Raw genomic sequence first — 23,039 nt, forward strand, 5'->3', positions numbered from 1 at the left:
TTTTTAATATGGTTACCATTACTTCCTTTTCCCCCCTTCCCAGGCTTTCAAACACCTTACCTTCATAACAATCCCGTATTGTCCCAAAATAAACATAGTACTGGTCATTGGTGAAGAAAAGGAGACTGAGCCATGAGTCAACAGCATAAATGGGAACAATGAAAAGGATCCTGACAATATAGCGTTGCTCATTGGGGCAACTGTAGCAGCGAAGGTGCATGTAGATCTAAATAAGAGAAAATGGAGGCTGTGATCAGAATCCAATCATGGAGTAAAGAAAATCAATGCAAAACTCAAAGAACTGGGCACCCCAAACAAGAGTATTTTTCCCTAGCTTTCTTATATTGAAAGATAATAATTTAGTCAGATGTATTCACTGGAAGTTGTGTCTTCATTGATTATAGTTAAGATTCTGCTTCTATTACCCTTGTTATTCTAGAAAATAATCTGTGAGATTAACTTACAAAACTAATTAATAAACATACAACATGCTCCAAAATTATTTCAATTATATTCTCCATAATACCTTTAATCTCATAAAAAAAGCAATTGTCTTGCAGTTCATATAACAGAAAGATGTAAATTTTATTTTCAGTGAAATTCCAGTGATACCACAAAACAGGAAGTTTGCCAATTCAATATTACAAAAACAGCAATGAGAATTTTAATGAGATGATTTTCCATTGGGGTTAATTTTAACATCAAAGTATACCCTTTTAATCTAATAGGATACAATCTATGATTAGTCACAAAATGATAACAATATCATGCAAAATAACTGCAAAGTTTTGCTGTTTTGCTTGATTAAAGTTTCATTTTGTTTCCATGGACAGCCAACAGAACTTACAAACTAGAAAACTTATAAACTGGAAGCAAATAGGGGTCTTTTTGCTTATTCTTAGCATCTGGCAATCAGAAAGTACATAGTTTTACAGACTTATTTAACTATAAAATCACATCTGTAAACTATAGACGGATCCATGAATGTCTTTAAAAACTGTTAGATCAGTGCCCATGATAATCTTTTGTAGCAATTCTATAACAGTAGATACATAATGGAATAGGAATTCCCTTTCCTGTACTCTAGAATTCCATTAAGAGTCATGTATACCTGATCCAACCAGGTCAAATTCTGAAGTAGAATTAACAAGATGAATAGATGTGATGGAATTTAGCAAGGATCCCCAGAAGGGAAGGAGTACATGCCAGATGAGTAAATGGCAATTCAGTCCAGATATTATGCGGTAAGAACACCTCCCTAATAATTCACATATTATACATGTAGACAGCGAAGTCCTCAATCTGGCAAGAGGTTGTCTATAGGGGTGAAACAATAAATAACTCATCTTGGAAGAATTACTGTAAGCCATTCTTGGTTTTGGGCCTGAGAGTAATCCACTTCTGAATCCTAATCCACCAGTTGATTCAATCGCATGCAGAAGTTCAATAACTGATAGTCACTATCTAATAATTAAAAAGCGCTCAACAAGATTGCTAAATGGCAGCGTTTACCTATATAAGTATAATATTGCAAAAGAGAAAGTCGCATTTGTTTTGCGTTGGTATCTGATAACTCAGCAGCTAGACTTTATGGTAGAAGGGCTAAGGTGGGACAAAATTGGGTATATCTATTCTTCTCACTGTAATGAAATTAGTCATAACGATGCTGACAGATAGAATGGAATGAAAGAATTGAACGTTGCTATTTATTCCATGTACTAAGACCAAACAGAGATACAAAGCAAGAAGATAATGCCAAAGGGCTGTTAAACCTTATGAATCACAGCTTTTCATCATCAATTCATCCTCCCACCTATCCCTATATAATTAAATGTATAAAATTCCTAAATTAGCCGAACACATTATCATGAGTGAAGTGCATCGCTTATATACCACAAATGATGAAGAATTCTAGAATAGACTTTTTTTCTGCTATGTATTCAAAATGGACTGTGATTAATATATACATGTGTATATTTCAATTTCAAATTTCAAACCTTTGTCAATGCACATGTGTACAATGAGATTGGCTGAGCCTTCCTTAGTGCACCCCCACAACGCAATACATCGCAATAACTCACAGTGAAAGAAAGAAAATCCCTAACCAAGTAAATCATACTAACAAACACACAATCCTCTATACATATATGTGCATAACATTACAATATGAGTATGTGTGTGTATGTATGTGTGTGTATATATATTTATATATATGTATGTCTCTGTGTGTGTATGTACACACACATATAGAGAGAGCATGTGTGTGTGTGTGTATATATATATATATATATATATATATATATATATATATATATATATTTGTGTGTGTGTGTGTGTATGTGTGTGTATACACACATATGCATGGACATACACATATATATATAAAATAGGCATCAAAATTTCATTTTTTAATGTGTGCCAGTATGTTCACAGAAAAAAGTGTCAATAAAGGTTATCCTATCCTATCCTATCCTATCCTATCCTATCCTATCTTACCTTATCTAAATGTCTCCAGGGCTGAAATGACAATTTGCCTCATTATTTTCAAAGCTAAAAGAGACATTTGATTTTCTGTAAATTTCATACTGCTCCACTTTTCCCTATAAATTACTGCCTAGATTCTTTTTTTGAAAAGAAGTGGGCATAATCAATTAAAAAGCAAGTTGGAAAAAAATACACTTGGCTTCCTAGCCATTTCCCATTGGCATATCTGCAAAATTTTGAACCTTATTTCTCTTATACACTATTGATTTACATTAGTCTTGAAATTTTCAGTAATCTTATGTTTAAGGAATTATCATCACTAAAGGGGAAAAAAGCCCAATGCTCTTTTTCAATACTTTTTTTGGTTTGTCCTAAAATAAAGTATTAAAGGATGATCACACTTGTACATTAAGGAAAACAATTTTGGAGACAGGACCAGTTTAAAGAATTTGGAGACTCAATGCATATCAAGTTTGCAGCCTCCCCGCCTCTAAATTTAATACTGCAGAAGGGTTATAAAATAAATTAAAATTAGGTATTTAATTTATGCATTCAATCAAGAGAATACTCACAAAACTTGAACTAAAAATTAAACATATATCTCAAAGAAACCCCCTAGATATAAAATCAAAATATAAACTGTTTTAATTTTAAAACATTCAAATTCTTCTTTAAAGAACCATACTTCCATTGGCAGAGAAAAGCTGTTTATTCAAAAAACAAATTGTCCTACAATTATTGCCATGAGTTTATCAGCACTCAAAGTCAAGTTATATCACTCAGAAATACAGTGACCTACTTTCTCTTAAAAGTGCAGAGGATTTGGAACAACACAGAAGCCAGGAAAGCTGTTCAACCAAAATATAATTCAAAATCCAAGTCATATAAAATATATTTGTGAAGCAATGCCTTTGCTTTAAATTGCAGATAGGACAGTTTGGGAAAGAATGCAAAACAAAAAACATAGTAGAGGAAGAGGAGGAAAGAGAAACAGCATGCTTTGTAGCCCTTTGTTCTGACAAGAGATCTGTGAGTACAATAAAACCAGTCGCTATGCAGTAAAATCTTGCTTAGAAGATTAATCTATCAGCTTCATCTATTTGGTTGCTAAAATGGACGCTGTTATCCAGTGGGTGGACATGGCCCTTTAAAAGTTCTCTCAGCCCAATGTAACAACTGGCTAACACAGAATTGTGCTAACCACTTGGTAGACAGGCCTGCCCTAAATCCATATTGGCTACAAGATGCCTTCTTGTGGATAGACCAACATAGGCAGCTAGTTTCACACCCTATGACTGTTTGCACATAGAGGTAATCCTTGACTTATGATCAATTATTTAATGAGTTACAAAGTTACAATGGCCTTGGAAAAAGTGACTTTCAACCTATACTTGTATGTAAGATCATTGTATCACCCCCACTGTCACATGACTGAAATTTGGGCACTTGGCAACCAGTTCACATTTACAACTGGTTGTAGAATCCAGTGATCACAATTTGCAACCTTTTTGGCCTATTTCTGGCAACAACAAAAAAAATGCCCATTGGGGAAGCTGATTCTTTTAATGACCATGATTATTTGCTTAATGACTGATATAAAATTGGGTCCAACTTGACTTACTATTACAACAACTTACAACAGAAATTCCAGTCCCATTTGTGTTTGTAAGTCAAGGACTACCTGTAGTCGTGTTGCCAGGTACTCTGTTTACCACACTGTCTCACCCACCCCCAGCCTCCATTTTCCTGGAGCCTAATGCAATTACATTGATTGTACTGTCTTATAATAAGATTGCTTATATCTGTCAAACTCCCAGCCTGTGGGCCAGATGCGTCACATGTTGGCCACACCCACACCCCGTTTAGCGAAGGGGAAAAAAGTCCCGATACACCACATGACGCTACTGTGATGACATGAGTTTGACACCCCTGGCTTATATATACTGCAGGTCATTACATCATGTAAAATAGCAGTGCTTATAGCTGAAAGGAGACTGGAATATGTTAATGGAATAACACTTTGGAAAACAAGCTCCTTCTCTACTAGATGGAAGTTGATGGAGAGCAATTCAACATGTTAAATTGTTTGTTTTACCTGGTGGCAGGTGATCAGCACAGCTGTCCACACAAAGAAACCTGAGATGGCTTGGGCAGCTGTTGTCATAAGGAATATTGGCTGCTCCACTGCAGTGAGGCTGCCATCCTCAGGCATCCTGGATAAATTAGGGGCTGTGGCAGGGGTGCTGGCAGGGGATTCTGACTCAGGCACTGACATGGCTCCAGTTACTACAATCATCATTATTTTTTTGTTGTTCAAACCTATAGGAAAATTGAAAGAGGAGGAAAAAATCAGCAGAATGACTTGAAATAACATAGAGATAATCCAACAATGCTAGGACAAAACTACATGAATTTTAGAAAAAAATTGCCTTCAATGCTAAACATACAGAGGAAATAGTTGATACAACTTATTTATGCATTTAAAATATACACAGCATGGTTATCCTTGAGTTTAAAAAAAACATAGAAGGTCAGAAGAAACTAAACTGTAGAAATGTAATGTGCATTATTTGTTTAAACTCAATCTATAAAATATTGAGATGTGCACTGCTCAGAATTGGCTTCAATTTATGTGTCTTATAAGCCCAGTAAATAACTAAATAAATACATAAATCCATTTCTGAAATTGATACAACCTTCCCTCCAAAAAAGAAACAGCAGCAGTCCAAAGCGCAACATATACCGTTTATGAGATTATGATGTGATACTAAAGACAAACTAGATGCTTTTAAATCTACAGTATGTAGTAATCTCCGTACTCAGTTTATTTTTAAAAATGATATAAAGTTCTGATACTTGACAGACTTCACTAGAGATTAGCCTTGTAAGACAAGTACATATGTAATTGGCAAACAAGCTATTAAAATATCCTTCAGGTACCGGTAATTACTGAATTTTCTTTGACAACATTAACCTGGTGACTTTTATTCTGGACAAAATAATGTCAAAATCCAGCAAAGCCATTTAGTTTTAGAAACCCAAAATTATACTCTATAATACTGATAGTTTTTGACTTACAATCACAATTGGCCATGGAACTTCTGCACCAAGTTATGTGGTTGTTAAGTGAGCCACACCCAATTTTACAACCTTTTTTTTTTCACAGCCATTGAACAAATCATTAAGAGAATCTTGCTTCTCCCATTGACTTGTTTGTCAGAAGCTAGTTGGGAAGGTCACAAATGACAATGACTTGCCCCCAGGATGCTCGAGCCATAAATACATGCTCGGTGCCAAGTGCTTGAATCCCATGACTGCAGGAATGCTGCAACAGTGCGAGGAGTGGTTGGAAATAACTTTTTTCATCACTGTCTTATCTTTAAACTCTCATTAAACAAATGGGTGTCAGGGGCTACCTGTCTACTTATGATCATAATTGGGACCAGAATTCCATCACTAAGTTATGCAATCATTAAATGAAACTCGCTCAATTTTACAACTTTTTTTGCCGTGGTCGTATCAAACAGCGGTTAAGCAAATCTGACTTCCCCCATTGAGTTGGTTTGTGGGAAGCCCCCTGGGAAGTCTGCAAAGGGTAATAATGTGACCTCAGGATCCTGCAATTATTTTATCTACATACCAGCTGCCAAGTGCTGAAATTTTGATCACAGGACTGCACAACATCATGTTGGTTGTAAATCAGTCGATAAAAGGCAAATATGTGAATAATGGTGAAAATCAGTATTTTAGAACCAGATATCGGAGGGTGTCTTCTTTGCAAGTATATTTTATTTTTACCTAAAAGCAAAAAGCCAGTCTTGCTGAATTGGGAATCTTCCTGCTAATTTCCCTAAATAATGCTTTGCACTTTGTCCCAAAGTTGTACCTGGGCTTCTTCACCAGGGTGGATAAAAATCAATGATTTTTTTTAAAAAATCAAAAAAATCAGATTTTTTTAATTTAAATCGGATTTTTTTTTTATTTTTATCGAATTTATTTTAATAAAAAACTTTTGGGGTAAAAATCTATCGTAAGATAGTTTTCTATTTAAGATACATAAATAATTTAGTTTATTCAGCATGAAATGGAGCTTAGTTATGTAGCATGAGGCTGTATATTCTGCAACACTGGGACTATCGGTGAGTCAACAGTGGGTCAAAGGAGTAGCAGAGATGACAGTTGCTCTTTAAAAATTATGATTTAAATCGAGTTGATTTAAATCAAGCCTTTTTACTAGTGATTTAAATCATGATTTAAATTGTGATTTAAATCGAGTTGATTTAAATCAAATCCACCCTGTTCTTCACTGATCCTGACTATATCAAGATAGCAAACCTGAAAGGAATAGTACAAATTATTACTTTTTTTTTGAGCCTTCAAAAAAGTGTTTAATAACAGAAATCAGCAAAATAGAAGTATTTTTTCCTTTGTTAGCAGGATCAAAGAAGCATTGCAGGTAGTCCTCGATTTACGACCACAATTGAGCCCAAAACTTCTGTTACTAAGAGAGACAATTGTTAAGTGAGTTTTGTCCCATTTTGCGACCTTTCTTGCCACAGTTTTAAGTGAATCACTGCAGTTGTTAAATTAGTAATATGGAAGCCTAAGTAATCAGACTTCCCCATTGACTTTGGTTGTCAGAAGGTTGCCAAATGGGATCACATGACCCTGGGACACTACAACCGTCATAAATATGAAACAGTTGCTAAGCATCCGAATTTCGATCACATGACTATGGGCATGCTGCAACACTTGTAAGGGTGAAAAAACAGTGGTAAGTCACTATTTTCAGTGTTGTTTGTAACTTTAAACAGTCACTAAACGAATAGTTCTAAGTCAAAGACTACCTGTATAGAATTTGTATTGGTATAGATGTAATAGTTGTTTTTGAGTGAGTGGAGGAACTATATATGCAGTGCTGAATAGCAGAGAAAATTTTTCTTCTTCATCTGAACAGGAGGCTTAAACTTCTATTTTTGAATTCTTGCTTGTCTATAACTAAAGATATAACAATAAATGTTTTAAGCCTGTGATTTATTTCCCACAAACTACTACAACATGCTTTATTGTTGATAAATAATCTGCATAACTAGAACTAGACAATTTGATTATTCAAAATGACCTCAGATGCAAATCCATTTACTTGATCCATCTCAAAAATAACTGGACATTATTTTGAAGAATTAAGAGGGGAAAAAAACTATGCCCATTTCCATTCTAACTTGATCAGTTTATGAAAATTAATCTCTACTTGCAGTATTCAGTTTTTGTTTCATTTCTTAATACTGTGAATACAGATTGCCATAATGATGCTAGGAAAAAGACACACCCTACAGTAGCCTTTGTCTGATATATTCAAAGGAAAAGTAGTAAATTGTAACTAGACTACTCCCCTTTGACTTATTTCCTGTCTCTTTCCAAAGAAAAGAATGTCCTATACAACATACATATATTTTACAATTCCCCCCCAACACATGCACCAAAGAAAAATAGAAATTAACAGAGGAGAAAAACACTCTTGAAGAAGTATTTCATGGTAAAAGGCTTTCACTGTTGATCTGCATAACTTATTTAACATAGAAGGAAGATGAATAATGTAAAATAACTTGATTGCTTGCATACGGAACAGTGAAAGTAAGTTAAAAAAGAGAAATAACTAATATGGGTGGAATGGGCTAATCCAAATAAAAGAAAGTTAGACAGGTTGTATATGAGCAAATACAAGTTGAAAAGTAATGTTATATGCTTAAATTTTCAATATGTACAGTACTTAATTAAAGATCTTTATATAGAAGATGAGCCTTCCATACAAGAAACTGAATATACGAACTGCTGCAGAACATACGGTGATAGCTGGAAACAAGCCTTAAGAGTATTTCAGGTAGTCTCAACTTATGACTGTTCATTTAACAACGGTTTGAAGTTATGACGACCTAAGAAAAGTGACAGCCTGTACTTGACTTGCACTTGTATAACTGTCACACTACCAGCTAGCATTTACCACAGCTCCACCATCTTATATGTGATCACAATTTACAACCTTCCCACTTGGCTTTCAACAAGTCAACTGAGGAAGCCAGATTTGATCCAATGATAAAAATGGTCATCATTCCAGGTCCAATCACATGTTGCCTTGCTTCACAACTGCATCATTTAGTGACTGATATTCTGGTCCCGATTATGGTTGTAAGTTGAGATCTACCTGTGCAACTTCTGCAATTTCCATAACATAGTTTCATATGCAATAGTTTTCATCATAAATGCCTTTAGCCTGCAATATATGACCAAGGCTAAATATTACTGTATAACGTGAGCAACAATAGTTAATATATATGTTTAAAAGAATACTGTACAGCAGATAGGATTTGCTTTTTAATTCACCCCTCCCCTATTTGTTTCCAGTAAATTGCATCCCACAGGGGTGATTAAAATGATCACCATGCTGCATTACATGTTCACATCTTCATGTTCTTACTCCCTGGACACAAACTAATCTGTTGCCTTCTCATTCAGCATTTGCACTGACAAACAAAATTAGTGAATACTTTTGCTATTGCTAGTTTGTCTTTTTAAAAAATGAAACTCCAAGTCAGAAAAACTTGAGTAAAATTACATCAGACACTAATATTCTAATTAAAACATACAATAGCTTTGATAAATTGGCAATATGAATGCAAAGCACTATTCTTTCAGAAAGTAATCTGCCATGTATTGAAAATTGTTATTTGCAAGATCCATCCTATCTTAAAAGTTGCTATGATTTTTTTAACCATGGTGAGAGTTAGAGATTAGTTTGTAAAGACTCCCAAAGGGTTAAACAGGATTAATTATCTTGATAGAAATCTAAGTGTAATTTTAAGTGTAATTCTTCAAAAACAAATTAGGTAAAGTAATTTTAAAAATGAGTTAATGCATATTTAAATCCTGTCTTCATTAGTTCATTATTGTCCTCTTTCTCCTTGACATCTATACCACTGGCAGCAATTTTAAGGAATTGCTGCTGTTGACCATTAGTTTGTTTCTAAGATATAAAAAGCCACTAATCACTATATACAGTAATATACCGTAATATCTATTTATTCTTTTCAGAAGACTGATACATTTAGCTGATAATGAAAATTTTAAAAATGAAGATATGCTGCTGAGCTATGAAGTATGAAGGATATTATGTACTGTGTACATAACACTTTACATAATCAATAGATTTCTACTTAGTAAGAATAATAGGCATCTCTGTATTTTGAAATATGGCGTGGTGAATTCAAAGTATGTCATGATTCCCATTGTCAAGCAACAGGAAATAATCAATAGCACTGAAACTGTAGAGGATGGGAAAGGTAGGAGATTCAACTAGTGGAAAGACTGGAGGAAGAGATTTTCTAAATTAGCATGCTTAACTTATATAAACATTCTACATTTTTTTTAAAAAATGACCCTTCAAATTTTAGTATTCATGCAAGTTCCCAGATGGAAAGAATAAAGTATATCCTATATGAAGTGTGCATAATTATTCAGGTAATCACACAAGCCATCGAGTAATGTGGCACTCAATGTGCCATTTCTCCTACAACCATTCCTATCAGAACTTGTTTTTGGTTCACTGTGCACAGTATCCATATTTAACCCCACACAATGTACTTAAGAGCCATGCTGCCTCTCTGACAAACCATGTACTATAAATGTTTGAATTGCTTTAACTACACTGGAAAAAAACCTGACCTGTCAATTTATATAGATACAGGTAGTCCTCAACTTACAACAGTTCACTTAGTGACCGTTCGAAGTTACAATGGCACTGAAAAAAGTGATTTACGACCATTTTTCACTTACGACTGTTGCAGCATCCCCATGGTCACGTGATCTACACTCAGATGCTTGACAACTGACTCACGTTTATGACTGTAGCGTGTGTGTGTGTGTGTGTGTGTGTGTCATGTGATCATGTTTTACAACCTTTTGACCCGCAAAATCAATGGGCAAACCGGATTCACTTAACAACCATGTTATTAATTTAACAACTGCAGTGATTGGCTGAGCAAATGGGCAAGCAAAGTTGAAAAATGGGACAAAACTCACTTAACAAATTTCTCACTTAGCCACATAAATTCTGAGCTCAATTGTGGTCATAAATTGAGGACTATCTGTAAAACTCATACTCTATTATCACAAACAGAGCCCATATCCTGTTGCTGACAGGTAACTCCAAACCCACTTTCGGTGGTGCCACGTTGACCCCCTTGTAGACCTAGGCTGTGCCTACTCACTACCCACAGCTATTTCTACTACCGCTCCACAGAAGTGGGCAACACCAATGTGTATCCCAGGACCTCCCATCCTCCTGCGCCATCAATCCCGGGCAGCAGTTTGCTGCTATTCGCCTTTTTATATCTTTCTCACTCACTGTAAGAATCATCGCGGCCAGATGCCCGTCAACACCGCGCCAAGTGCCGGGCAACAAACTCCCCAACTCCACCCGGAGGAGTCAGGCCACCGCTTTGCCGCTATGTCCATCATCTCAGAACCCATCCCTCCTCCCCATCCCTCCCTCCAGCTTCTCACTGTGCCCTCACCGCCACGAGGCACTGCAAACACCAGCCGCCCTGTCGCCGCCGCCGCCGCCGCCGCCGCCGCTCCCCTTCCCTTCTCTGCCAGGGAACCCGACCCTCTGGGGCTCAAGGGAACGGGCAGGGGGAAAGGCCCTCAGGACCCCATGGCCGGGCCGGGGCTTCCCCGGTCAGTTCCGTAGCTTCGCAGCTGCTCTCCGTTCCGTCGCGGAGCCACTTGTAAATCCTCCACCGGGGCTCACCGCCGCGGCCCTAATGAGCTTGGAAGAAGAAAGGGGGGGAGGGGGGAGGACGAAAAATTGCACGGACGAAGACGCGAAATTGTACTGCGCATGCGCGAAGGTTTCTGGATTCCCTTTTCGAGCACCTCCCCGTTCACTGCTCCCCTCCCGCCTGGAGAGGGAGAGGGAGGAGCTACAAGCGGGTGACATAACCAGTGGCCTCTCAGGAGATGGCGCGCCCCCCCCCCACAACTCCCCGCCTTCGGAGAGAGATTCTCCTGCGGGCCTCAGCGCGGCGGACGCGGCTGTTTAAAAGATGTGGCGTCGTGGTTTTTCTCGCTCTCCATCTTTCAAACAGTTTGTTCTTGGGGCGAAAGTCCGAGAACAGTTTCAATTGTTTTAACATCCGTTTCAATTTGTACTTCAAATTGAAGTACAAGGTATGAAAATGTGAGGGAAGGTCTTCTCCTTGGATCTTTAGGGTGCACTGCAGGTGGTCTAGTAATGGAGCGTGTTCTTAAGTTAGAGCTAACTTCTTTAGATTTCAATGACTCCAACTATGCTTCGTGTAATCTGCAAACCCAACCAAAGAGTCCTGGAGTACTACAAATGTGTTGTCTACTTTGTAACATTTTGGAGAAATTCTAGAATTTAGACATCATATGTTGGGGGGAAGTTTTCTTGGCCAATGAAATTACATAGGTATGTGTGCTTTCACTGCTGTCATGTGTGCAGGAGATAATTTTTGGTTCTGGATATAGTATGGTAAAGACAAAAATCTAGGGATATTATTAATCTAGACTAGGGATTCCAAAAGGTTTTGTTTTCACACGTCCTTTTAGTGTAATCTTAATGTATACACCTCCCTTAAAAATTCAAACACCAACATCAACCAACATGAATAATGAAAGCATTACTGTACAATGAATCTGTTCGGGAATCTCTAATCTAGAAAGTCTTGGTTAAGCTTGTTAAACCACGTTCCATTTGAACGTGGAAATTGAAAAGGTAGAAAAAAAAACCCATTGTTTAATGAATACAAAATTGCAGTTTTTCACACAATTCACTATTCTTATTGTTGATTGATAAGATGAAAAAAATATTTCTTGTTGATCTTCTTGCAAGACGACACTAGGGGATGCTCTTGAAGCCAGAGAGAAAGAAATATCTGAGGCAAGGATTTGAGAAAAAAAATATGTTAATATGGATATGATGGTATCTTCTCTCTTTCCTTCCCTCTCTCACACAAACATGCAACGTGGATACACATTGCAATATCCTTTTGCTATATTTATTTAAAGCCTTTGCTGTTCTCAAAATTGATCTCTTTGCTGCAAATGTTTGACCGGTTTTTGAAGACCAGATATGGTGGACCAACTTTCTTTATATATTTGAAAATATAGATGATAGATAGATAGATAGATAGATAGATAGATAGATAGATAGATAGATGATAGCTTCCACTCAGTATGAGTATTAAACACTATAGCATATCTTTATACATTGAGTCTATTGAATCACAAAGCTAACGTCAAGATAAACGAGAGGAGAATCTTCATCCAAAATGATGGTTCCCTTGAGTCCAGATCTCAATCAAGGGACTTGAGAACAAGGTATATGTATCCAAAGAATGGAGGAAAAGTCATTTCTAACCTCAAATGGGTCATCCATTTCTGTGACAATATCTTTGCTATCTTCTCTGGATCGTGCAGCATCCTGAAAGAAAGTATGAATGGGTTGTCATTTTGCCCCATCATTCTTGGGAACTATACATTTGACATCCAGACTATGTCCTCTACATCGCACAGCAGCACTTTTTCAACTACTATCACAGCTGAGCACCCATCATAGCAGAATTAGCTTTTGAGTATGTGATGGCAAGATAACATGAATACGCCATCCTTGAAGTAAATTTGAATTTAGCTTCACATGTGATTCCTGCATCTTACATTCTTCAGAATATCTGTTAAGATTCTTGTGAATTTATTTCTTAGATTACATCCTGCTTTTTCATTTACTAGCTCAAAGCAGTATCTATAGTATTCCATCCTCTTTCCCTACAACAACTTGTGTGAGACTGGTTGGACTGAAAGAGTAACTAAAATAACTCCTGGAGCTTCCATGTCTGAGACTGGAATACCAGTCCAACACCTGATTTGCTAACAACATATTGACTTTCATGGCATGTGCTGATGGATAATGCCTGTGCTCTGCCTTCTGAAGGTGCTATGGCAGATGCCATCCCAAAGCAAATCCCACCCCCAACCTTTCTTAGGCTAATAGTGCCATCTGTCAGAAGGCACAAGGCACTCTATTCATATTTCGCAGAGTCTGTTTAGGAGGACCACTCATACTATCTAAGAGTAGGATTGTGGGTCTGCTGACCTATTTTATGAGGCTTCCCAATTTGGTGTCTCCTGGATGCCAGGGATGGGATTATAATGATACATATTTCTGTTTTTACTTCTCCCCCCCCCCCCAATCAGTTGCTCCAGCAGTGAAATCCAGCAGGTTCTGACAGGTTCTGGAGAACCGGTAGCGGAAATTTTGAGCAGTTCAGAGAACTGGCAAATGTCACCTCTGGCTGGCCCCAGAGTGGGGGCAAGCCACACCCACAGAACCTGTAGTAAAAAAAATTGGATTTCACCACTGCTCCAGGACCTATGAAGCTTGTTGTGGTTTGTAATCCTTTTAGCCCTCTTTAAAATCTTCGGTCTCTTTCAAGGAGTGTTGGAGTGTCTGTTCTCCACAGACCATTTGTTTGGAGAGTCGCCTTACACTCAGGGTGCTCAAGGAAAGAATGCACACTGCTGGGAAAGGATCAGAGATTTAAATGGCAGAGGTTGATTATTAGAAGGGAAAATAATCAAAGTCACAGAGGAAAGTGTGTGTGTGTGTGTGTGTAAATCTTTGTGTTGCTGCTTGAAGCATGCTGGTCCTTGGTTTTTTTGTTCTTGGTTTTTGCTTTCCTTTTCTCCTTTTGTTTCTATATTTCCTGTACAGATATGCGCTTCCTCTCCAACCAACGGGGAAGGAATTGGTGATATCATAGAGCCTTGCCAGCAGCTCTGCAGTAACTAAATTCCCCAGCCTCTGAGAAACTTCCTACTGAATTCCAACCCCAAAGCCAAATTATATCTTTTAAACTAATCCTAAATTCATTTGTATTTCACATAGCAAGTGAAGGCTGTATTTATGCAGAATTGCTGGTAAAAGAGATTTTTCTTCCTGGAAAACCCAGTTTTCAGAGATCTGCTGCCTGCCTTATACTGCAGCACATTTCACCCATTCCCAAACCAGAATGTTTTCCACTGGCTAAAAAATATGAACCAGGACTTTAGTTCCTCTTCTTTCTGGTCTTGTTCTTTCTATCAAATCTTTTGTCACATCCTTAATAACTTCTCATGGGAAACTCAGTTCCATCCTTCCCTTATTATAGTATGTGTGTGCTCTTACTGAGTGGTATAGCTAGATAATTTTTGGTTCTGGGTATATTTATTTATTTATTTATTTATTCAATTTATATGCCGCCTTTCTCCGGAGACTCAGGGCGTCTTACAATGCATTTTTTTAAAAAAAACTATTATAAAAACATTTAAAAATTAAAACATTAAAACCCATTCACACTATTCATGGCCAGATCTCATGAGATCGCAACAGCGAGATCAACGGCCCCAGGCCTGCCAGAAAAGCCAGGTCTTCACCGCTTTTCGGAAGGCCAATAGGGTGGGGGTGGTCCGGACTATAGTATAGTAAAGACAAAAATCTAAATATATTGTTTATCTAGGGCTGAAAAATGTTTTGCTATCAACTTAATTTTATTATATTTTATTTATATTCCACCTTTATTATTTTTATAAATAACTCAAGACAGTGAACATATCCAACACATTTTCCTCCTGTAAGGTGGGTTGGGCTGAAAAAGTGTGACTGGCCCAAAGTCACCTGGCCAGTTTTCATGGCTAAGGCAGGACTAAAACTCACAGTCTCCTGCTTTCCAGCCTGGTGCCTTAATCAATAGATCAAACTGGCTCTAGTAGTCTTTAATGTAATCTTAATGTACACATGTCCCTTACAAATCCAACACCATTAAAAAAAAAATCTTTCCCTTGTTACTCTATTTTATTCAGATTTTCCCCTGAACCAATTCTCCTTTGATTATTGTCACAACCTTGGAGTTCTCCTTTTTAATTAGCTCTTAGTCTTACCGTTTCATTGGGCCTTCTGTTTATTAACTAACCAGTTTCTCCATATGTAGTAGTTAGTTTTTGAATCAATTGTCAGCTGATTGAAATTAAGTTTTAAGTGCTCTGAATTAGTATATAACAGTGATGGCGAACCTTTTAGGGACCGAGTGCCCAAACTGCAATCCAAAATCCACTTATCTATTGCAAAGTGCCAACTCGGCAATTTAACCTGAATAATAAGGCTTTACTACCAGTGGTGGGATTCAAATAATTTAACAACTGGTTCTTCCTAATGACCTGGTGGGTGTGGCTGGGGTGGTCATGTTATTGAGTGGGCGTGGCCAACTCTACATCACTCATGTGGGTGGTGCCTGTATGAGACGGGCAGGGTTGGGAAGGGAATCCAGGGGTCTCTGGTGAGTGGGGCGAGAAGGGGTGGTGAGAGGAAAGAAAGATTCAACCTATTTGTGTGTGTGTGTGTGTGTGTGTGTGTGTGTGTGAGAGAGAGAGAGAGAGAGAGAGAGAGCACACCGCCGCCAGCCCTGATACAATTCTCCAAGATTGGACGGATCTTTCTCTCTCTCTCCCTCCCTCCCTGCTTTAGGATGGCTTAGAACGTCTGCCCGGCCCAGCATGGTGTGGACGCCCCTCGCTTGCCCCTTTTCCTGGCTTCCCTCCTCCATGGTCTCCTCGGTGCTCGCTCACGTTCTCCCTTTCTAGTCTAGCTTGAGGCATGTGGCAATGCAACTCACATTGCCCTTTGCAAGCCTGCTGTCGGTAAAGCTGGGCACCGGTGAGGGCTCGCTTTTTGCCTAGCTTTGTCCGGCTGTCGGGGGGAAAACAGGTGGGGGCCTGGGGAGGAAGCCTGCATCAAGCTAGACTGGGAAAGCTGGTTGTGAGAAGAAGAGAAGTCGGGTGAGCTGGACCCAGATGCTTCCCAAATCCCGGAGTCCCAGAAGCAGCAACCTCACAGTCTCCCCTCTTGGATAGCCCTCTTCTTCTCACAGGATCATCTAGCAGCGGTAACGGAGAGGGAGGAAGGGCAGCGTTTCCTGCATGCTGGCAAATGGAAGACCAGCTCTTCCAGTTTCCAACAGTGCCGCATGCACAAAGGCCAGCTGATCGTCGCACGCATACATGCCAGAAACCCGGAAGATGAACAGGCGACGCCGCATGTGCCAGGTGACATGGCTCCACATGCCACTTTGGGCATGTGTGCCATAGGTTCGCCATCACAGGTATATAAGGATAAGTACCTCCACCATATCTAGTATATTCTGCCTCATCATAAACTCTTGCATATAAATTACATTTGCACTTATTAAATAATATTACCAGATGATTTGGGGAGGTTCAAATTATGTCTTAACTCTGGCAAGTACCTGGACAGATCCATTGATGTTTTGGGAAGTAGTTTGCCATTGCCTATGTCAAGTGCAGGAAATCAGGAGTCCAGGTACTTCAAATGAATATAGAGTTAATGACATTAAGCTTGTCAGCTGGAAAGCTAACAAACCGGGTTCCCATTACTTGCCCCAGTTCTTGCCAATCTAGCAGTTTGAAATCATGCAAATGTGAGTAGATAAACAGGTATCACTTTGGTGAGAAGTTAGCAGTGTTCCGCTTGCCTCAGCAAATAGTCATGCTGGCCACATGACCATGGAAGTGTCTTTGAACAACGCTGGCTCCCTCAGCTAAGAAATGAAGATGAACACAACCCTCTAAAGTAGGACACAACTGGACAGGGGAAACCTTTACCTATATCTTTAATGCTTGGTAGTACAGTGGTCTAAGGCACCCTGTTATTAAGCTGGTTATTAAGACCAGCTGCCTGCAATTACTGCAGGTTCGAATCTCGCCAAGGCTCAAGGTTGACTCAGCCTTCCGTCCTTTCTAAGGTAGGTAAATTGAGGACCCAGTTGTGGGGGCAATAAGCTGACTTGGTATAAATATACAAAAGGATGAAGGCTATTGCTGAGCACATTGTAAGCCGCCCTGAGTCTCCGGAGAAGGGCGGCATATAAATCAAATTTTTTTAAAAAATGCTCTCTACAACAATATAAGCTATTAACAATCAAAGCAAATTGGTGGTAGTTAAGAGTCAACGGAATTCAAGATGAGCTGAATATAGGCCTCTTGTGGGTGCGAAGGGACTCGAGACTGATTATGTGTTTGACTCCTCCCTCGGGCGCAGCCTGGTCATCTCATACAACCTCCTTCTTAGGGCTGAGAGAGAATGACTGGCCCAAAGTCACCCAGCTGGCTTTCATGGCTAGAACTCAGCACTTTCCCGGTTCTGGTCTGATACCATAACCATTTCATAAAACTGGCTCTCCATTAGTATATTATGATGATTTAGTAAATTATATTTTGATCACAAAATATAAAGAAGACGTACTAAAAATTAATTTGATCAATGATAAAATGAATCTGCCACATCGTTATTTAATGTGAGCTTCTACTCTGATTAAGTCATTTGAAAAATAGACTTCAGGTATTTATATGCACTCTATTATTCTTGTCATGGGGAGATACAGCTGGGCACTGAAACTTCCACCCCAGCAAGGGCTTCACATTTATACTTGAGGCTGCACCATTTAGATGCTCCATATCCTGAATGCTCTACCTGATACTCAGTTTCCGCAATTTGGGAGTCTATAATTTACAAAATGCTGTTATATATCACTTCCCATAAATATACTGTATTTGTCTGTAATTTATCAGTTTATTGCCACTTCTGCTATATTATGAACATTATATCTGCAAAAATATTGTACTCTATTAAAAGCCGAAACCTATAAAAAGCATAAAGAGACCGATTTACACTCAAATCCAGCTGTTATAAAACATATCTTTCAGTGTTAGTCTCCTGTTATCAAATAAAAACAGCTACTGTTACTGTGAAGATAAACAAAATTAAGTTTTGAGGAGCACCTTGCAAGTTGTAAATTATATAAATAGGATTTGAAGAATAAAGGATATTTGGCATTAAAGCTGTTAAGGCCTAGTAGATAATCAAATTCAGTATCAACAAATATGATATTGTTTTTGCTACTTCAGGCAAACATTTGCAGCCTACAAATAATGCCTCTGAATATACGTAAGTGGTTTTTTCATACCTTTTAGAATAAAATTCAATTTCGCTCTGCAGACCCAGACATAAGCAGATTTATAGAATAGGCAAGATACATAAGGAACAACTTCTGTGCAAATGTTTGAAAATGAATCTCTTCTGCTTTTCTACTAAAAAACTATCTAGGATGTCCACATTCTTAAGCAGTGCTATTCTCAGTGCAGATCTCTGAAGAACTCTACTCCTACTTCCACTGGGTAAATTTTTCACCAGTGTAAGTTTATTGGCAAAGAACTTGATGTGCATTTTTGAAATGCATCATTAAGTATCTCATATATCAATACTCCAACCTTTCACAAAGGCTAGGCCTGCCAAGTTTCCTCTGAAACTATATAAATTGGATTGGGTGGCTATAACAAGCAAACAAATAAACAAACAAACATAAATAAACATTCCTTCTCATAATTCTCTTTTTCCCTACATCTATATCAGGGGTGTCAAACTTGCATCGTTACAGTGGCGACGTGTTGTATTGTGATTTCCCCCCCTTCGCTAAACTGGGCGTGGGCGTGGCCAGCACATGACACATCCAGCCTGTGGGCCGCGAGTTTGACAACCCTGATCTAAATGGACCTTTTCCTCTCATATGCTACTGTCCCATGAACGTCTTCTTTCTCTCAGTTCTCAGGTTTCCTCTGAAGCTATATAAATTGGACTATAACATTTATAAATACATAAATATATTGCTCAAAAAAATAAAGGGAACACAAGCAGAAGACATACGAGATCTGAATGAATGAAATAGCCTTATTAAATACTTTGTTCTTTACATACAGTAGTGTATACACTGCTCAAACAACTAAAGGGAACACAAAACTACTGTATGTAATGAACAAAGTATTTAATAAGGCTATTTCATTCATTCAGATCTCGGATGTCTTCTGCTTGTGTTCCCTTTATTTTTTTGAGCAGTGTACATTAAAATAAATAAATATTCCTTCTCATAGTCCTCTTTTTCTCTTTCCCTACATCTAAATGAACCTTTTCTTCTCCTTATATGCTACAGTCCCTTGAACATTTCCCTCTCAGTTCCACACTTAGGCTTAAGAATAAGCTTCCATTCATGTCAATAATGTCTTTTTTTCCCCTATCCCAAGCTTAATTTTTGTATGACACAGATGAAGAGCTGATGCTGCAGACTGGAATCAAAGATTCCACAGGCCATGTTTCATTGCTGAGCAAGAGTTTCCCACACTATAACCTAACCATTTTGGCTTTTTAGATTTTTTTTCTACATATTGACATTAGACAACAGGTCTACAATTTCTTAGGTGGTCACAGGATAACTTTTTAAAAGTTGTAGATAAGGTTATCTACTTTCCAGTTTTCCAATAAAGAGGATGCTTCCATGTGGTAAGCATTTTTGGTACTACAAAACTTAGTAGTTCAGTAATTCATTCATATTCATCATTCATATTCATTCATTCTTTAAGAATTCTTTAGTACTATTGTTCAGACTGGTGGGTTATTTTTTATATTTCATAGAAATTATCATCTCTATTCAGTTTCCAAAATGAAAACCTTTCACTTATAGTATGATTTTATACATGTGGTGTTCTCTGAGCTTGGTTATTTGTTTGCAGATGTTTCAATACCTAACTAGATAACATTATCAGTGCTTGTGAATATGGGGTTTGCTTCCTGTTTATACACAGTAGTTTGCTCTGCTGTGGGTAAGTGTTTTTTTCTGTGGTAGTTCTTAAATTAGGGTATTGCTTTTACTTAATTGCTTGTCTGGTGTTAATTCCTGCTTATCTGGGTGTCAGTTGCTAGAGAGGATGTGTTCTGGTGTTTTTGTTTCCTTTGTGTTATCTTTTTGTGGTAATGAAAACTGACAAGAGTTTCCTCAATTTACACCACTTTGAAGGGGATTAGTGGGCACTGAGGAGGGCGGGCTGCTTGGGTTTTTAAAAAGTTGTTTTCTTTTCCTTTTGTGTGGAGTTGAAAATTCCTTACTCCAATGGAATGGAAATATTAGAAGGAGTGATTTCCAGTCCTTACATCCTAAGAAATATGTATTTTGTTTACATCTTTGAAACTTTTCCCCCACTTCAGGCACTGTCTATGACCATGGCCAGAGGCTTCGAGAAAAGCATCTAATTTCAGAATAGGTGACTGAATTTCATGCAAATAATGATTCAATAGTTGGGCAGCTGCATCTTGTAACAAATGCTCAGGATTTTAATCTTTCTTTTTTTCTGTTTTGTGGAGTAAAGAATACAACTTTAATTTCTTCAGGGCCACCACTAATTTATGAGAAGTGCAATTCTGGCCGAATTCCTCATTGCTTGGTTGGACAGAGCATTAACCGATGCAAAAGGTTCTCAGCATCCCATGATTGTCAGGATGAAGATGATCAGCAAATTCTCTTCCAACTGATCCAGAAGGACTAGAAGTTGTGCCACATGGAAATGTCTATAATACCATTCCAACTGTTTTCTTGACATACTTTACCTGCATGTAAAGCCGCCTTTTTAATGGTTTTGCTTAATCATTTTAAACCATATGCTACTCAATCTTTCAACAAGACTATTTAAAATGTGTTAGTGATGTAGGTATGTTACATCTAAAATTTTAATAAAACAGCCAGAATACTTCTGACAATGCACATGAGGAATATTCTGCCAGCTATTGTAATTTACATATAGACAAATTGAAAAGATAATTACAAACACGCTCAGGCATGTCTCATGCACACAAGAGCCTCTTCCATGCTGGATGATCTGATCCTGCTTCCTCTGAGAAATATGTCATTAAGCCTAGCAGGTTAAGAATATCCCGTGTGCTTTTTAAATGCAAACCTCTTTCGCATCTGATTAGAGAAGTCTGTATTCTTAAAGAAGGGCTCCACAAAACTCTTTGTCAGAGATACATAAACTAAACTATCTTTTTCATACAGACCCTGTATGTGTTACCTCTCCTTTTGCTGCTGCTTCTAACACTTCCCATGCTAGCGACTGTTGCCAGAAATGTCTTTCTGTTCTGCCAGGCTTAACCGTGAGGCAGCTACTTCAGGGAGTATAGAAAGTTGGTGTGACTTTTCACAGTCTATGTGAGACATAACAGCTGTGCTGACATTGCTGTGGGTCATGATTTGTGAGATAGATCAAAATGGGCTGGGTCCACACAACATGCTAAGCCAAAATCAGACAAAGGATATTAGGAGTGTAGCATGATCTATGAACACAACCAGTTCTGTCAATTAAATAAACTTGGAAAAGGCTGGGTTCTCACACCAAGGTTTATAACAGTGGGACTCATTCACAGCCTGTTCAAACATTCATTTCTGAATCCCTGAAGAGATCTATTGAGGATTAAAATGTATTCAGGGGAATGTCATTTCTGTTGTAAACAATGCTGGCTGTGAATTGTGAGTTTTAGACCAGCACATTTAGAAAGTGCCAAGCTGAAGAAGGATAGGTTCAGGTTTAGCTCTTCACTTCAATAGAGGAGCTAGATTTAAATCCTCAGTTGCAGCAATCATTTGTTTCCCCAAGAGAATGCTGGCTTGATGCCATTGCATGCCTGGAAAAAAAATCTTGCTAGGATGACTGAGATAACATATCAAAAGTCAAATACACTGGCTCATAGTTTGGACACAAGATCTTTTTCACATATACTGTTGCCAAACTGAGTCTCCCAATATATGTGCCTTTAATTTTTCTTACACAAAATGGAACATTAATTTCTCCCTGTTAAATTCCATCCTATTCTTTTCAGTCCATTTTTCAAAGTTTCCTAGACCTTTTTGATTCTTCTACCTCTTTGTTAAAGCATAAGCCATCCCTTCCAGCTTTGTTTCATCTGCACATTTATAAATATCCCCTCAGTTTTGTCAAGTCATTGATACAAATGCAGGCCCCTGTGGCATTCTACTCAATACTTCTCTTCAGGTTAAAGTAGATGTGTTAACAAGCACTTTTTAGTACAATTCTTCAGCTACTTATCAGAGGGAGATAAGCTGTTTAGGATGGCATAGCTCTATCTCTATGCCCTATGCTTTTTCTTGATTTATAAGCTAGTAATTATCAAAGAAGATGAGGTTAGTCTGGCAATAATTTATATATGACAAATCCATGCTGATGCCTGTTAATTGTAGCATGCCAATTTATAAAGATGAAGCTGAGAGATCTATAGTTCCAGGTCCTCCTCAAAGGTGGGGATACTACTTGCTTCTCCACTCTCGTGCAATTTTTAAGTAAGCACCTCTAATAATGAAACTGGGATCTTTTTTTTTCCAAGTTAAAAATGGGATATCTTATTGCCATTTAAAAAGACATTAATTTAAAATTGTTATTAACATTGCAAACTCCAGTGAGGAGCCAGGATATAAATGGCACTTTTTTGATGCAACCAATATATGGATGCTTTAAACTAAATCTGTTCCCATTGGCCAGAGCCGAATACCTTTTGAGATGCTATACCAGCAGGATGAGGAAGAGGATTTCCT

The 23,039-nt window shown here is 38.0% G+C and overlaps 1 protein-coding gene and 1 long non-coding RNA gene across 3 annotated transcripts in view; one reads left to right on the plus strand and one right to left on the minus strand.

Annotated features, from left to right (window-relative positions):
- Nucleotides 1–11,443, minus strand: part of TMEM184B (transmembrane protein 184B) — a 36,471-nt gene extending 25,028 nt beyond the window's left edge. The window contains exons 1-3 of one of the 2 annotated variants that reach the window (XM_034403472.3): nucleotides 11,055–11,443; nucleotides 4,580–4,803; nucleotides 61–226 (exon numbers count right to left, since the gene is read on the minus strand). In XM_034403472.3, coding sequence (XP_034259363.1) covers nucleotides 61–226; nucleotides 4,580–4,783 — 370 coding nt within the window. In that variant the 5' untranslated portion in view covers nucleotides 4,784–4,803; nucleotides 11,055–11,443. The remainder of the gene's footprint in view (nucleotides 1–60; nucleotides 227–4,579; nucleotides 4,804–11,054) is intronic. The other variant, XM_034403470.3, reaches the window with a different exon arrangement.
- A 46-nt stretch (nucleotides 11,444–11,489) lies between these two features.
- On the plus strand, nucleotides 11,490–21,230 carry LOC117655930 (uncharacterized). The gene is made up of 3 exons (XR_004588825.3): nucleotides 11,490–11,709; nucleotides 20,645–20,700; nucleotides 20,828–21,230. It is a non-coding gene; the product is annotated as an uncharacterized LOC117655930 (long non-coding RNA).
- The last annotated feature ends 1,809 nt before the right edge of the window (nucleotides 21,231–23,039 follow it).

The sequence above is a fragment of the Pantherophis guttatus genome, chromosome 7 (genome assembly GCF_059756535.1).
Source record: "Pantherophis guttatus breed Tessera chromosome 7, ASM5975653v1, whole genome shotgun sequence".
Lineage (NCBI taxonomy): Eukaryota > Metazoa > Chordata > Lepidosauria > Squamata > Colubridae > Pantherophis > Pantherophis guttatus.